The following is a 16,579-nucleotide window of genomic DNA, read 5'->3' as shown; positions in this document are numbered from 1 at the left end:
AATTACGGAAATGTCTCGGTAAATTCATTAGAAAAATAATATAAAATCAAAATAAAGGAATTGTTTTATAATTAAACCAGCACTATAGACTAGTGTTGACTAGTACCTGTAAGATTCAAATCTCGAGATCGTAATTAGTGATAATTATCTAATTATAATTTCAATGGATCATCAGAGTATGTTTTCCTAGATTTTCCTAATCTAGCGAATTGTAATAAATAATTAAATAAAATCAAGCTAAGGCTTGTTTAGTGTAATCTATTGATTTTAAGCTATTAAAACAATGTATACTTATTAATAATAATATGCGTCACTGTTTCACAGACTTTGAATTCAGTCTGATAACTCACTACTATTTAGTAATTGTTGATTGTGTTGTAAAGTATGTGGTTTGTGGCTTTCATGTTGCAACGGAAGATTTATAATAAATAAATTTGCTTAAATGGTAAATTAAAGATGTGAGTAATAAATGAGAAAATATATAGATATTTAACGAATCAAGAATATTAAAAAAAAAATGGAAAAATTGATGTATAAATTGCATTCATTGTAATATACTATGATACCTAATACATTTTGCATTTAAAAGCTTAGTTTTATACTCTCAATTACAGCATAAAAATCGCTACAAAATAAATTAAATAATTTGTACAAATTTATATTTTAAAATACATAATTAAATAATTTAATATTATAATCAATCATAGATTTTTATAATATAGTAACATTTTCAGTATTTTTTGTACTGATTTTGATAGCAAAAAATTTAAAACACATACATAATTATAGTGTAGAGCACAGAAATATGTATTATAGTATTTATATTACAATCAATCATAGATTATTTTTAATAAAACTGTAATATTTTCAGTATAAAAATAGCTTCAAAATAAATTTAATTTTTTGTCCTGATTTTGATGACAAAAATTTTAAGATATATAATTTTTATGTAGAGCACAAAACAATGTATCATATTATATTATAATGCAACAAGATCGATGTGTAATTGTACACATAATTGTTTAATCTTATATTTGTGGCAAAAATCTTGTTCTAATATTATTTAGCACATTTAAATTTTAGCTTACGGTGAAACTAGCCTAATTAATACACTATTATTTAATACTATATTTGCAAGATTTGAAACTTAAAATTCAGAAATTACATTAAAAGAAAGACTACTTTTTGCCCACTTGAAACACATTGATATATAAACTTATTTTATTAAATTAGACCATGCTGCAACTATATTTTTATGGAGTGATGTAAGTACATGTGTTATACATTGTTTAAAGATGATAATCATTATTCGTACTTACATCAGTGCATAATAAATATCAAAATAATCACACCGATACGGTTATGGAGACTATTTTTTCAAAATATCGGTCAAACATACATATAAGATGCGCTCTTTAACGATCCGGATTGAAAACAACTATACAAACACAAAGAAGATAAGGTAGGAGCAAGTATTGCCATAAATACGAAACAGATAAAGAGTTATTTTAAAGATACCACACTCGAAACGGAATGAATGTAATATTAATATTAACGCACTTCAATTTATTATTGATTTTATATTATTTTTAGGTTATCACACTTCGGATGCAAGATTTATACTAAATTGGAATCGAACAGAGGAGGTAGGGCAGGTGCAGAAATATACAACAATAAAAAAACTATTTGCACAAATGACACTGAAGTCATTGTAAGATTTTATTTTTTCAAAGATATTCAACACTTGCATGTGATTCAGGTAAAACGACATACATTTATATTCGTCTGAATATTATGATAAAAAATACAAATAAATCAACAACACAGCATCTCCTTACAATACCAAAAAGTAGCACTTTTTAAACGTCCGTTAAACTGACTAGCCAAGTATTTAATTTTAGAACAAAAATAACTATTACACTACCATACAAAATAACATTTAACTACACCACTTTGTGCAAACGCGATGTGAAACGACAACAAAATAAAACGATACTGATTCAGGAATGTTACGCATCATACGATTAAAAAGTTATTCTTTTACTAACATAAAACTTTTGAGATTATTGTTAAAAAACCGCCCACCTTCAGAGAATTGTCTCGTTACATTAAAATCTTAATGTTGATTTTAAACGCCACATCGTAACAATTAATTTACTTACATATTATTTATCTTGTAGTGACTCTTAACATTTCTTTGGCAAAGATAACAATATGGAGCGAATCAACGATTAGTGACAATTGGCAAGATACAAAACCAACTGGATAACAACATAAATGGCTATATTATTCGATATAATAATAATTCAACGTAACTACGCGATTATTTTAGTTTGTGTCCTGGCGACGGGCACTCAGCATAGCGTGCGATATATTCTCATACGTCAAGAAGGTGATCATTGTGGCCGGCACAACGCGCATCAAATTTGGGCGAAGACCCTTGTAAAAACCGCGCCATCCCTCATACCTGCAACACCACCAGGACACAAACTGTTAATTCAACATGGAGCTTGATTTCTTTTATACGAGCAAATGTGTAGTTTCAGCTCCACATTCGATCAATGCAAAGCTCAATAAATATTGAGCTCTACATTGCGTATATAAATTAAATTATTATAATATAAAATATCAGATCAATGCATATGAAACGAGCCGACTTACGTAAAATATAACTTTTAGGTCTCCAATATGAATTCTTCTCAAATTTCATATACACCAGCCTAATATGAACAATTACTCTTCTACGTTACTCATCCATTCTCTAATGGCGCGTTAATAACTTTCTTATTTTATTTGCACAATTTAAGCTCAATGACCGCATAAATGTCTTTTATCCATCACTTGACTCTGTAGTGTAATATAATTTAAAAATTGTGCGCCATATTAACATTAAAATAATGACAAAAACAGTCAAAATTTTACTAAGATAATGCACTTAATAAGTAGTATAAATATAAGAGTGGCCGGCCACATCTTTGTACACCTTAACAAACCATACAAAATTTATTATAAATAAACTGGTTTTATAATATATGTGTTACGTACAATAAATATGTTAGGACTTAAAGTGTAAAGTATAAAGTAGAAGCACTGATCAAAACAGATCTGAAAAGACCGATTGAGATTCTGCTTCGAGTCATCTAACCCAGATGTCTTTATTAATTGTATGAATGATATTTATATAACATGTATTACATAAATATACATAACGGAGACTCTTTATATTCAAATCATATAGGTATATACAAAAAAAGGTTATACAAAGCAAAAAATGGTATATAATTGTCAATTAAAGATACATACTTGTATATTCAAAAATATAGGAGTTTATAATACTGAAAATATCTTTAAAACTGAAATTTTTTTACAGTTTACAAGTAAAAAAGGCAGATACAAATTAAAACATAAGTCACATTTAGCACGATGAGTTTTTAAGATCTCGGTGTGATACAAAAAACGTCTAGGAATATAAATTACACAAATACCTATAAAATTCATATAAAAATTAAAAATATATTCCGACACCTAATATTTTCAGTATAGTCTGCAGTGTTATAGGTTAAATTATATAACATAATCACGCACAATAAATTATTACATTTTTAAAAATCACTAATAAAACCGTGATGGTTTTCATGAGAAAAAAAAACCATTGAAAACTGTCAATTAGGGTAATGACTATTTTTATAATTTCTACTTAAAATTACAGAATGATAATTTCATACACAGTAAATAATTCGAAACGTCTATCTGAAAATTTTAAATTAAAACCAAGGTCGAGTTAAGTACGATTGATCGAAGTTTAGAAAAATATTAACATATTGTATAAATATATTTTTTTCATCTAAACATTGTGAAACAACGTCAAAAAAGAAAACTGAATATAAAATATTCTTCCATCGTTAAACATAATAACTGGGCGATACAGATCAGTCGTCCGTTTTATTAGTGAACTTTTCCCAAATTAACATAACTAGACAAATATTAGGCGTGACGTGCAATAAATAAGGACACAAGCCTTTGTAAAAACCTCTAAAACGTTCATACCTCCATGTGTCGGTGACACAGTGCCACACGCCCCGGTACGAGTGGTGGTGATCCTGTAGACGAGCTCTCACTACTTGATATGGATAAGTTGTTCCTGCCGCTATCAACTTTGACACAGCAGCAAAGCAGAGGTATTCGGTTGTCGACTAAATACACAAAATAATAATATTTAATAATGGATTTAATTATCTTTTTTAGGATTCTACGAAAAGTACTCGAAATCGGTTATCAAACATTTATATAAGCTAGGAACACAGTTCAAAGTAAAGTTTATCTTTCGAGAGTTAATTGAAAGCCAAATTTTGCTAAACCCTTTAGTTTCTGCGCAGTGATATATATGTATCATGCGAGTGATAAATCACTGCTACAATTTTTTCAGTATAAGTTAAAACATTTTTTATACATTTATGCATAATTTTTTTTATTCTGAATCATTCTACAATACAGATAGATGCGACCTTTCTCTAAGTTTTTGTCGACTATTAGGACCGATTCTATCTCACAAACATTAAAAAAATACATCTACAAATGATAATTTAACTGCGTTAGATCAGGGCTATATGCAAGATAATTGCATTGTTACAATTTTAATGATTAATGCAATCAATCCAGCTGTTTATGTTTTATGCAATTCAAAATTAATTATTGTGCAAATATCCAACCAAACAGTTTTTGTTACCTGCTTTTTTGATTACCGTTGCATTTGGCATTATTTCTTATCATACAATATCCATTATTTGTTCCGAGATATCATGATGCAAAAAAAGCTTATTTGTTTCCTGCATACATTAGTACGCGCATTACAGATGTTCTAATGCATTAGGAAACTCAACCATATAAATCGTCTTACTAGCTATTTTTTTAATTGAAATCTCTGGATTTGTCTCAATTTCATAAGCTGTGTTTGCCGAATGTCTATGGTGGAACTTAAATAATTATGAGTAAATCTCTCCATTGTGAATCATGTTTTTTTAATGTTTATCAAAGTGAGTTAGGTAAAAAAAAAAACTTTTTTTCGGAGGCAGAGCTAAACAATAATGATATTGGTCCTAAATTGACCTCTCTCCTATGCGTTCATTTTCATAAAATACAAAGTTATTGATATTATAAAAAAAACAATTTTGAAACCATGTATCACTTATGCAATAATATATATAAATGTTGTTCTCAGTCTTGTCTGCGCCACATTATCTCCAAATGTTAATGACAGGTCTAACGTAAATTGGGAAGCAGCTGCTTTCTCGGTTTCGGTTTGGATTCTCAATCGAATATTCGAATCTCAAATGAAATTTGAAAATATCTTAAAATGAAACAATACGATTTTTGGGCAGCCGGTCAAGAGCGTGCGTCAAATGAGCGCCGTCATATAAGCGCTGCATCATAAGAGCGTTTACCAAAGTAGCGCTGTAACAAAATAGCGTGCGTCAAATACACAGAGAGTCATATGAGCGCTTTAAAAAAGAGAGCACGTCATAAGAGCGCAAAAATACTTTGAGAATATCAAGTAATGAATATTTTAGGAATTAGGTATATAAAATATAAGTAAATTGTGGGAAATTTACAAAGAATTAAAATTCACGAGATATAGGCGGTAAAATTAGTATTTTATGTGCCAGAGCTTAATGACGATTAAAATGATTAGTCAATGAAAACATTATTATTTATTAATTATTACGTACATACTCAAGTATGGCTCCCCATCCCCATACGTACGATATACATATATTCTTACTAAAATGAAACGCTGATTTTGAATTTATCATTACATTTGTTCTGTAATGTTTCATTAAATTGACAAATATATATCGACTCGACTTACAGTTATAGGGTAGGTATGGACCTTTTTTTTGCTATTTGACGCCAGACCTTTTTTTGCTATTTGACGATAAACAAATACAAATAAAAATATCGTGAAACTTTTGTCGATAACATATTTTTTAATTATATGCGATAAATAAAATATAATAATCAATTTTCACAGCATCGCGGTTGGTTTTTGGGTATCTATTTTAGACGACTATACTCTATCTCGAATAACGACTGAGTACAAATATTATATAATATATTTCAGTTAATTAAACGATTATTGTTTTATATATTAAACTGTAAAAACATTAATTTATTATTAATCATACACATATGACATATGTTTGTATATCGAAAATTTCCATATCTATGGTCAGAAATGTGCCACTTTGTTAAGTTAATTTAGTATTTTAATGAATTATTGTGTTTAGTATACATACATACTATAGAGACACGGTCAATTGCATGACGGCGATTGGGCGACGGTCAAATGGGCGATTCAAAATGGTCGACGGACAAGTGGGCGATACAATAATAATGCATTACAAATAAATGTGATGCAAATCATGATCTTATAATTAATTAAATATTTAACATAATTTAATACATATTAAAATATATATATACATATACGTACATACGAAAATATAAGTAATACTTATTTTTTAGAAAATAATTAAAAGCTGAAAACATTATTCGGTCTAAACAAAATATAATATACCTACATAGGGTATATGTATATATTTACTTATCATTTGTGCTTGTTTAATCATAAAATATCACCTAAGCAGTTTGATTTTTGTATTCAAGAATTTAAGAGAGTTACCCGATATCATAAAACACTTAGGCTTAAGTCGGTAATTTTATTATAAATACCTAGCTGATAAATGTTTATAGTGGGCCCTTACGCGAACTTTTTTTATGTTTTGATCCTTGGAAACTTCTGTGAGAACAAGCTTTTGGAATTTCCGAAAATCGCATATTGTACAGTTATCTATTCTAAATTAGATAGGATAGTTATATATAAATATAATAACACAGAACTAGCGCTGATAAGTGTTTATCGTGGATTTTGCCCTTTACGCGATTTTTTTATATTTTGCGACTTATAAATTACTGTGAGAACAATCTTTTGGAATTTCCAAAAATCGCATATTTTACCGTTATCTATTTTAAACTGAATAGGGTAGTTATATATAAATATAATAACCCAGAACTAGCGCTGATAAATGTTTATCGTGGATTTTGCCTTTAACGCGATTTTTTTTTATGTTTAGAGCCTTGGAAATTAGTGTGAGAATAAACTTTAGGAATTCACAAAAATCGCATTTTACAGTTATCTATTTAAAGCTAGATAGAGTAGTTATATATAAATGTAATAACTTATAACTAGCGCTCAGTATACTTTTGAAGTTTGACTGAAAACGTTCGCAAGAAGTTTCGTTGCGTCTTTGAAAAGTATAAAAAAAATAAAATACCACGAATGTCTTACAACTATCTATAAGGATTAATCTTCTTAATAGATAACAATTTAATCTATAACAGTTTTTTAATGTGCGTGCCGCCGAATAGTTTTTGGAGTTTAGCAAATATGTAAGATAAGGGAAAATAATATGCTATCGATAACCAGGTAAATAGGCCATACCAAGGAACCGGACAAAATAATAGAATATTAGACAGATTACTATTTTTTTCTAACTGTTCTATTTGTATATAAACTACCCTTTTTGAAATGGACAAAGCACGAAATTCACAAAAATATACTTTTATCGTTATCGCGAAAAATTAAGGTCTCTAAGAATAACACATTAAAACTAAATATCACACTAAAAAAGTATTTAAAAAAAATCATATTGATTCTCCTATTACTACTTTAGTTTTAATATCGTAAAAATAATTTTAAGCAAGTGCGTATCGTCCGTGTCATTCACCAATGTCATGCATTGTTATGCACCTGGACAGCGGTGAATTTTTTTTGTAAAGAGTAACAATTAGGTATTTAAAAAATCATAGGTAACTCCCTTTTTGATAATTATACAATATGATTAAAATGAATTTAGCAAAATTAATGTTTTAACCCTTTGCAATCACATTTATTTTCAGATGATTTTATTTATCTTACACTTAGCTCTTAAAATTTATATTGTGCTTATTTTCGCCTTCCAAAAAAAAAGGTCAGACGACCTTTGTATACCTGCCAAGTCGAGTCGATAATTATTTGTCAATTTAATGAAACATTACAGAACAAATGTAATGATAAATTCAAAATCAGCATTTCATTTTAGTAAAAATATATGTATATCGTACGTATGGGGATGGGGAGCCATACTTGAGTATGTACGTAATAATTAATAAATAATAATGTTTTTATTGACAAATCATTTTAATCGTCATTACCCTCTGGCACATAAAATACTAATTTTACCGCCTATATCTCGTGAATTTTTATTTTTTGAAATTTCTCACAATTTACATATATTTTGTTTACCTAATTCCTAAAATATTCATTACTTGATTTTCTCCAAGTATTTTTGCGCTCTTATGACGTGCTCTCTTTTGTCAAACGCTCATATGGCTGTCTGCGCATTTGACGCACGCTTTTTTGTTACAGCGCTACTTTGGTAAACGCTCTCATAACGTAGCGCTTATAATGAAGCGCTCTTTTGACGCACGCCCATTTGTCTGCGCTCATTTGTGACGTTGCTGATTTTTAGTGACTACTTCCGCTCTAAAATCCATGGTTCTTAATGCGCCTTTATTTTGTTTCAAAGCATTTGGCGTATTACGCATTGGCGTAAAAGCATTTTTATAAAAAAAAATGCTTTTACGCATTTGAAAAACATTTGTGAATAGAATGTTTATCAGCTGTATCTACTATGACCGAAACTCGTTCGTTGAACGAAAAAAGTATTGGAATGCCCCAACCTTTATTATGCTTATCTCAAAAACAGGTGTGCTTCACAAATTTTTGTGAAGTTTATGTTACGTTTTTTAAATATTTTATTTCAATTAGTTCAATAATTTGATGACGGTTAATTTATTTCTAATTATTTAATTTATATGCAAATCCGCACAAAACAAACGCCGATATGAATTAGCCAAACATTATTAGCTATTATATACACAATAAATTCGATAGAATTATGTATTTAAAACGTTCCAACAATTTTTCTGAATTAATTCAGTCACAGCTAATCTTAATTCCTGTGATTTGAAAAAAATAAATGATATCCTCGATCAAAAAGTATGTAAGAATAATAAATCAGGCATTTTCCTTTTGACGCTCTCACTGATCAGTAATTCGCACAGCGTTGTGTTATGCATATTTTGTAAAATTCAAAAAGTTTAACGATTATGAAAGTAATTAATGATTAATAAAAATATTTATTATTAAGCAATAAATATTTTTTAATTAAATAATATTTTGCAGGCACTTAATTGATTTTTTTTACTTAGGTTAAGTAAATTAATATCTACTTTGGCATCCACTGCCGTTACAAATACTTGGCCCCTACGAGTCCAACCCTATAGGCGGGCACCCAGCTTTTGACGGCCAGATGAGCGGGACCCTCCCCCCGTAGTACTACATATTTTATTGGAGATTCATTAGTATTTATCCTGAGCGACAATATTCAAATAGTTAAAATCTATGAATAATTGAGAACCCTAGTCCGCTTAGTGGCAGTTTAGATGAACTCTCGTGTGTCCCAAATCAGTAGCGAAGTAGTAAGTATGTCAAGTACTGACTTATAAAAGTTGATCTTGATAGAAGTGTAATCCTAAATAAAATGTCGTGAGTACGTCTGCGATTATATATTGATGTTGTTGTCTGTTACTTTTCTTAAAAGAATAGCCTTTTGCATAACGGTCATAATTTAAACAGCTGGAGATTTTAGAATGCTATTACTAGGCATTGTAATTTAGGTACTTGCTAACTAAATTCCACTGACTTGTCGGCACATCTCACTAGGTCCTTTTTATTTTTGTACATTTGAAATATGCATTTTCAAGTGGTCCTAATCCACCCAAATTTCCGATCGTCATGTGCAATTACATAACGTCGGCGTGATGAATAAGCTTGTTCTGCAAATCACACACATCATTTTTAAGTCGTTCTTTAACTCCCAATAGCATATTTTAAATTTCATCTTTTACATTTTCAAAATTTCGGAATATCTACGAAATAATTGCAATTGATTTGCGTTTGTGATTTTTTGGTTTAACTACTTAGCCAAACAAAATGATTAAAATATCGCTAATGTGTTTCTTCGATCTTTGGCTATAATATTTCTTCTTCTTTGAATTTTGAATATATCAAATGGACACTAAAATTGAAAAAGTCATGGAAATTTATATTTAAAAACCATCTCGGAATTTCTGTTCAAAGGCCATATGAAAAAAATTTAAGGAGAAATTGCTACGAGCTCAAAAAAATCACCTCGACAAAGGTTACCTTGGTTTACTTGACCTCAATCAGCGACATACTAATTTCAAAACAATACGTTTTAAAGTCATATCTTTACAGTTTACCTAATATTATCTAATATATATATGTTACAGTAAATGTGTATTACCAATGAAAATATATTTTCACTGAAATCATATTGAAATATATTTTAACCTGTAGATATATATTTGTACTAGTGAAAATATAATTTATCTGACAGGTGCTAGTGAAAGTATATGGTGTTTAACGTGTGAAAAAAATGGTAGACTTCAACTGACAGTTAAATCCTATCGTTTTGTAGCGCATGTGGTTTTTGAGAGCTATTTAATTAAACGACCTTTTTTGGAGAGCTGGCGAGGACGCGGCGTGCTAGACCTTGGTCATGGCGAGAGAGAGAGAGTATATATATTGCCAGTTGTTAAAAACTACCCGCTTCTTAAGTTGAGCGGTGGTGTGGCAGCACTGGGAACTGCCAGAACGCCGCCACAGTTTAAGAAAATAGTTGTAGGGCGACACATCATCTGTTAAGGCCAAAATATTTTGAACGAATGTATGCGTACTGGATTATCCGCCCAGTGAATAAATAGTTTCAATTAGTGTAATTCAATTATATACTAGTGAAAATACAACTCACTGAAAATACACATTCACTGTAATATATATTTGAGGTCAAATTCAATTATTTTATTATGTTGATCATTTCTTATTCTAATTATAGTTATAGATTTTTGCACGCAGTAACCAAAGGGTAAATAAATTTATTTAATGAACAGAATGAAAGATAAATTTAACTTATCTCATATTTGTAGTGCAATATTTTGATACAGAATCTTTTAAAACTCACCAATTTAGTATCTATCGGTAGCTTTCTATATTGATTATATTTGTTCTTCATTTCCTCGTAAGTCATAAACTGTAACGCACCATGAGATACTCCAAACATTCCAGGAACAAAACCCTAAAAAAAAAGCGTCACACAAAAAATTAATTAAACATATATTTTTAAACTTATCTCGATAGGTCAGCGTTACAGATAGCCTTAAAAATAAATTACAACAAAACACATTAAAAACACGTACGTCACTAAACATCAAGCGTAATAAACATACCCTATATAAACCTCGTACTCCTTCATTTCTATAGATTTTGCATAAGCCGTCAATCATTCCGCGATATCTCACATTCTCTGCGATGTGTTCGCCGGAATATTGCAAACATAATCTGGTTTTGACGACCCAAATCGGGTTCGTCATGATAAGGGTCATAATTCCGGCTTCGGCCGCAGCCATCATGTGCATCGCTGGTCCTAAAGGAGTTTTGGTATCGCCTTTCTGAATCCATGTCTTAATTGTATTGTAACTATATAATAAAAAAATATCAAGCAATTACTTATTAGATGAAATACATAAAAAATATAATGCAATACTTACAAAAGAAAATAGAAACCCCAAGCTGAACCGGATCCCCAAACGTTAGGCGTTACTCCTCTATAAAGTCCACGGAATCCTTCAGTTTTGAATATTGTTTTGAAGGCGTTTCCGAGCCCCTCATATCTTGGTACAGATGTGGTGCGGCCGTCGTTTACTAAACATAATAAATAAAAGTTACTTTTAAAGTTATGAGTCAAACAAATTTCTCGGAAGTTCTGTTTCGACGTATGACTCACATCCTATACATCTCATACATTCCATAAAAACTCGTCTTAATTTTAAAATATAATAATATATACTATTAGAATTTTTAATGAGAATTTCTAGAGAAAAAGTAAAATAAATAAATACTATAAAACATTAAATTAAATATTATAATATATAACTGCAAATTGCATAATATGAAAAGATTTTTTTTAATATTATTTTCAGAAGCTTCTTCTCCTCTTAAGTCTAAATCACTTAAAACATTTAGGTTTTAGAGCAAAATTGATAAGTTGGAGAATATGGGATGAGAAGATGGTGAACGAGTACCCCGCGGGTAACGCAGTGACCCGCGTGTGAAATTATCGGATTATGATATAAACAACAACAGATTTCTCATTAAATGATTTATTCTTCCTTTCTTTATTTTATTTATAAAGAGTTCATTGAAATTTTGCTTGTAAATTTTAATGTTAATAAAAATTGTAAGCCTTTATTTATTATTGTTTCAATTACTCAACCTATGTGACTCGCCACATGGATTTAATAAATAAAATATATTAAATTTGACCCACTTGGGGAAAAGGTTCGTCATCCTGTTCTAGATTAAGAGATTTTTTTTCATATATGGCAATATTCAATGTATAGTTTAAATCGGTAAATCAAAAACACAATTTGTTAGTCCCCTTATCTACTATTAAAGAAAAATAAATTCATATTTCTATACACACTTGCGTCACATTAAATTTAATTGTTAGTGATATCACCAGATGAAATTCTACTGATGAAACTGTTACTTCTTATAAAGCAATTGTTAAAGAATTTAACAATTTACAAATACTACCAACATTTTTCAACATGTCTTTGCTCTAAAATTGGCAGAGGTAATCAAATGGGCTTGTATATTGTACTGTTTTTAAAATTTGTTAAAGTTAAAACGCTTGCCATAAAGATTTTTTTTTAGAAATACATACTACAAATGCAATCGCAATCCTCGATGAATATGTATTTTGGTTGTTGGTTCACAAATTTAATTGATCAAACTCGTGAAATAGATAACAATACTTATAAAGGTTTTTAAAAGCTAAAATTATCACTTTTTTTAAAAAAATAAAAGCAGGATAGTAGTGACAAATAATCATTCCGCAATTATTACTGACCCTATACGTAATAATTACTGTCAGAATATAGAATTCATAAACAACTTTTTAACCATTTGGTTGCTATGTTCTTCAAAATCATAGCAAGAAATGCTAGTGCTTATAATTATTTTTGAAAAAAATTATGCATTATTTATTAACATACTTTATTGTGCGTGCATGCAGTGCCATACTTATATGAATACGCATGGAAGAGAAGTTTGTTTACAATCTCTTTTTCTTGCTTGATCGCGCGAGCAATATGCACTATAAAGAAAGTTTTTGACCTTGTGATTTATTTTAAAAAGTAATAAAGAATATTTGGGGTTGTATCGATTATTATATTATCAAATTCTATGGCGCAGACGGCTCGTGTCTCAATTGAAAACGCTTTTCTATTGTTTTTGTAAAATGTTCAATTTATTCTAACCCTTCATAACGGACAGTGAAAGTGATGAAAGTGAAATAGTGGCATGGGTGGTGTAGACACTTAGACAGATGAATTGTGCATATGTATATGGATGAACGAAGATCTGTAAAATATTGAGAAAAAGTTGTCTTCAGCATAATATCAATACTGATTTTAAACTTTTATATTATATATAAAGATAATAGTAATGAAACAACATTATCGAGATATCAATTTATATCTCAAATAATAGAAAGTATTGAAAAAGTTTGGATGATGGAAAAAAAATATTCCGTTAAAAGATCGCGTACTATCACAACATTTGTTTAAAAGAATATTTTAAATATTGCAAATATTTTTTTCTGTAAAAAAGTTCTATGTTTGTTTTGTAATTCTCAAGTAATTTGTAATTTTTTATTTTGTGATGCAATTTGTAATTTTTTATGTGAATTGTAAGGTTCTCCTTTTTTGTGTAACTTAATTTTTTTTTATGAAATTATAAAGTTTTTAATTTAAATTTAACTTTTATGTAAGGCTTTTAATTGTTCTTATCAAGTTTTTATGTAATTAATGAAATTGTTTTAATATAATTTGTGTTATTTATGTCAAGTTTTTTATATTAAAATCTTAACCAAATTATAAAATACAGTAATACTTTCCTGAAGTTCATAAACCTGCCTATTCACATATTCATGCCTATTTTACACAATAATTAATTAAAATACATAAAAAATATTTTAAGCCACTGATGCATTGGCACACAGAAAGTTTTCATATTCGAGCAGTTTGACGTCATCAATAAGTCAATAACGATCGTTGTTAGTATTTCTCGCTAATTTTACAAACAACCAAATATCGTCGTTTAGCATCCAAAGCGTTAAACAATTGTTAATACTAAACAAAACATATGTAACTAATTAAACCAAAAAGTATTGAACCTGATTTTGTAAAAAATTATAAATAAAAAAATTAAAAAGTTTTCCTCATTAGACATGATCGGTGTAAATTATTTACGTATGTGTGATAAACTATATAACAAACAGGTTAAAAAATTACACTGTTTAACCACTAATCTTAAAAATCAAATCGACATAAACAAAGAACTTCGTCATATAGTCGTCTGAAAGTACTAACCCAATATGATTATGTATGGTATACTAAGTCATTATGGCTGACCACCCTTAAGGATAACCATTGTCAGAATCAAATAATAGTACACAAAGCTAATATAATATCAGGGCTTTGGACTGTTATTTTTTCATTTTCAGTTTAAATCCCTATACATCTCACAAAGGGTAAATTTCTCCTTCACTTTAATTGGTCGAAATAAACCTGTGTGCTTTTGGTCAAAGCAGCTGAAAATGAAACATATAAAAGGCTTTTTAGATCACCCAACATCTACGTGTACATTTTATTGACTATTAGTACTCGCTAACGATTACTAGATATTTATAAAGCGTTTTATTTGACTAACAAGTCACACTAGCTCTGCATCAGTTTTCATTAGTAATAATAGTGTTTAATATATATTCTTCAGTATTTAATTAGTACAAGATAATGACAGGAAAAATGTTTTTAATTTAAAAAAGCAATTAGTACAAAATCACAAGAGTGACAATTTAATGTGATAATTAAATATATGATACAAGCACAAAAAATTAAATTCTACAGAATATTAGTACTCCTTAAATAGAAATAACCTGTTTATTTGATTAATAAATAATTCACAAGTTTGTATTAATATTTTCTAGAATATTCTAATCTTTTTTAAAATGACAGTTATAAATTAGGACTTAGTGCTAAATAAACTGTCGTTACCTATAAAAAAAATTATTACTGTCAATCAAAGAAAGTACACGACAAAGACATAATTGAAAATTGCTTCCAGTTGTTGTCAGTCACGTTCCTAACCTTAACGATAACATGCTGCTATGTGATTGTGCACATTTGAATAGAATCAAGCGTCTGATTCAAGAGTTGAGAATCTGACGCAATACCTAGAGGAAGTATACAGCCGGTGGAAAGGGTCGGAAGTGCGTTTCGGAGGTCAACTTACCGGCAAATCTGATCTTGATGAGGTCGAGGGGATGCAAGATGAGGGTGCTCGTGACCCCGCCGGAGACTCCGGCGACCAAATGCTCGTACTTGACGTGCCTGAGAAAGGGGCGTCGAGCGACTACCGCCCCGCTCGCCCCGACGGAGCCCCCTTGACGTGCGCTCATCTGAAGTCGCGCCGCATCTCGACCGCAGCCACCTGACAACTGACAGTTGAAACGATGCTGCCAGCGCGCGACGCGCGACGCGCGACGCACGACGAGGCCCATGCGGAACTTAATTATTAATTGTTAATGTTAATATTTTCGGGATAGATTCGAGACCAATGGATTTTGCCAAGAGTAAATAAAGAAAAAATATTAATTAACTACTTAAAATATACCAAATTCACAGATCCTTCTAAGTATTGTAGGGGGCCTATTTTCATTTAGATTTTATTATGGCCAAAACTTAGTGGCACTTTCTCTTGGCGACCTGACGGGCTCGAAAGCCGTTCAATGTATATAAACAATCAACATGTAACATCTTTATATAAATAAAAATACTACTGCAGATATCGTCTCTCGTCGCCATACCATAATTACGAATGAGGTGGAACGCGTGAGCGATCGCAATGTATGCGGGTTGTCGTTTGGAAATTGTGTGCATTTTAATTTATTGAATAATTTACTTTTAGGAATCGAGTGCGCCAGTGCGCGAGTGCGCTTTCCTAACGGCCTTCTATGAGTGGCTCTATTGTGCGTGCAATCAGTATTTTACTCGAAAGCGCTTCGCGATAGCTTCACAAAATATTGCTGACGGACGACGGTTTTGCGCAATATTTTCGTTCTGTTATCGAGAAATATTTTTTGCCCGCAGTACTGACCATCAAATAAATTGAGCGCTCAAATCTTAAATGCGGCTTCTGGGCCTGATTTGATTCCTGATTTCATATTGAACGTATTTTTTAGCTAATTCTCATTTCCTGATCTATGGAAATACACAAAAGTCACTCCTATTCATAAAAAGGGTGACAAATTGTATATAAAGAACTATAGACCAG

At 30.1% G+C, this 16,579-nt stretch overlaps 1 protein-coding gene and 1 long non-coding RNA gene across 2 annotated transcripts; one reads left to right on the top strand and one right to left on the bottom strand.

Moving 5' to 3' along the window:
- Positions 1-1,685: 1,685 nt before the first annotated feature.
- On the bottom strand, positions 1,686-15,745 carry LOC148228881 (solute carrier family 25 member 32). Its single transcript, XM_088199098.1, has 6 exons — positions 15,539-15,745; positions 11,731-11,884; positions 11,410-11,659; positions 11,145-11,258; positions 4,048-4,193; positions 1,686-2,467 (listed from the first exon to the last, which is right to left on the bottom strand). The coding sequence occupies exons 1-6, from the start codon at positions 15,702-15,704 to the stop codon at positions 2,329-2,331; spliced, it is 969 nt and encodes a 322-aa protein (XP_088055224.1). The 5' UTR covers positions 15,705-15,745; the 3' UTR covers positions 1,686-2,328.
- LOC148228882 (uncharacterized) lies at positions 11,893-15,745 on the top strand. Its single transcript, XR_015811548.1, has 2 exons — positions 11,893-12,947; positions 14,413-15,745. It is a non-coding gene; the product is annotated as an uncharacterized LOC148228882 (long non-coding RNA).
- Positions 15,746-16,579: the final 834 nt, after the last annotated feature.

Source organism: Plectrocnemia conspersa, unplaced genomic scaffold (assembly GCF_051122295.1).
Source record: "Plectrocnemia conspersa isolate PC_06_02 unplaced genomic scaffold, ASM5112229v1 ptg000012l, whole genome shotgun sequence".
In the NCBI taxonomy this organism is placed as follows: Eukaryota; Metazoa; Arthropoda; class Insecta; order Trichoptera; family Polycentropodidae; genus Plectrocnemia; species Plectrocnemia conspersa.
This window is presented reverse-complemented; position numbering and strand designations above follow the sequence as displayed.

What these genes read in the sequence shown, in the direction of transcription:
- LOC148228881 (XM_088199098.1), bottom strand. Translation starts at nt 15,704, where the DNA reads ATGAGCGCACGTCAAGGGGGCTCCGTCGGGGCGAGCGGGGCGGTAGTC. An exon ending in CATCAAGATCAGATTTGCCG is followed by an intron (nt 11,885 to 15,538) that starts GTAAGTTGACCT and finishes TATTATGTTTAG; the next exon opens with TAAACGACGGCCGCACCACA. An exon ending in TGGGGTTTCTATTTTCTTTT is followed by an intron (nt 11,660 to 11,730) that starts GTAAGTATTGCA and finishes TTTATTATATAG; the next exon opens with TTACAATACAATTAAGACAT.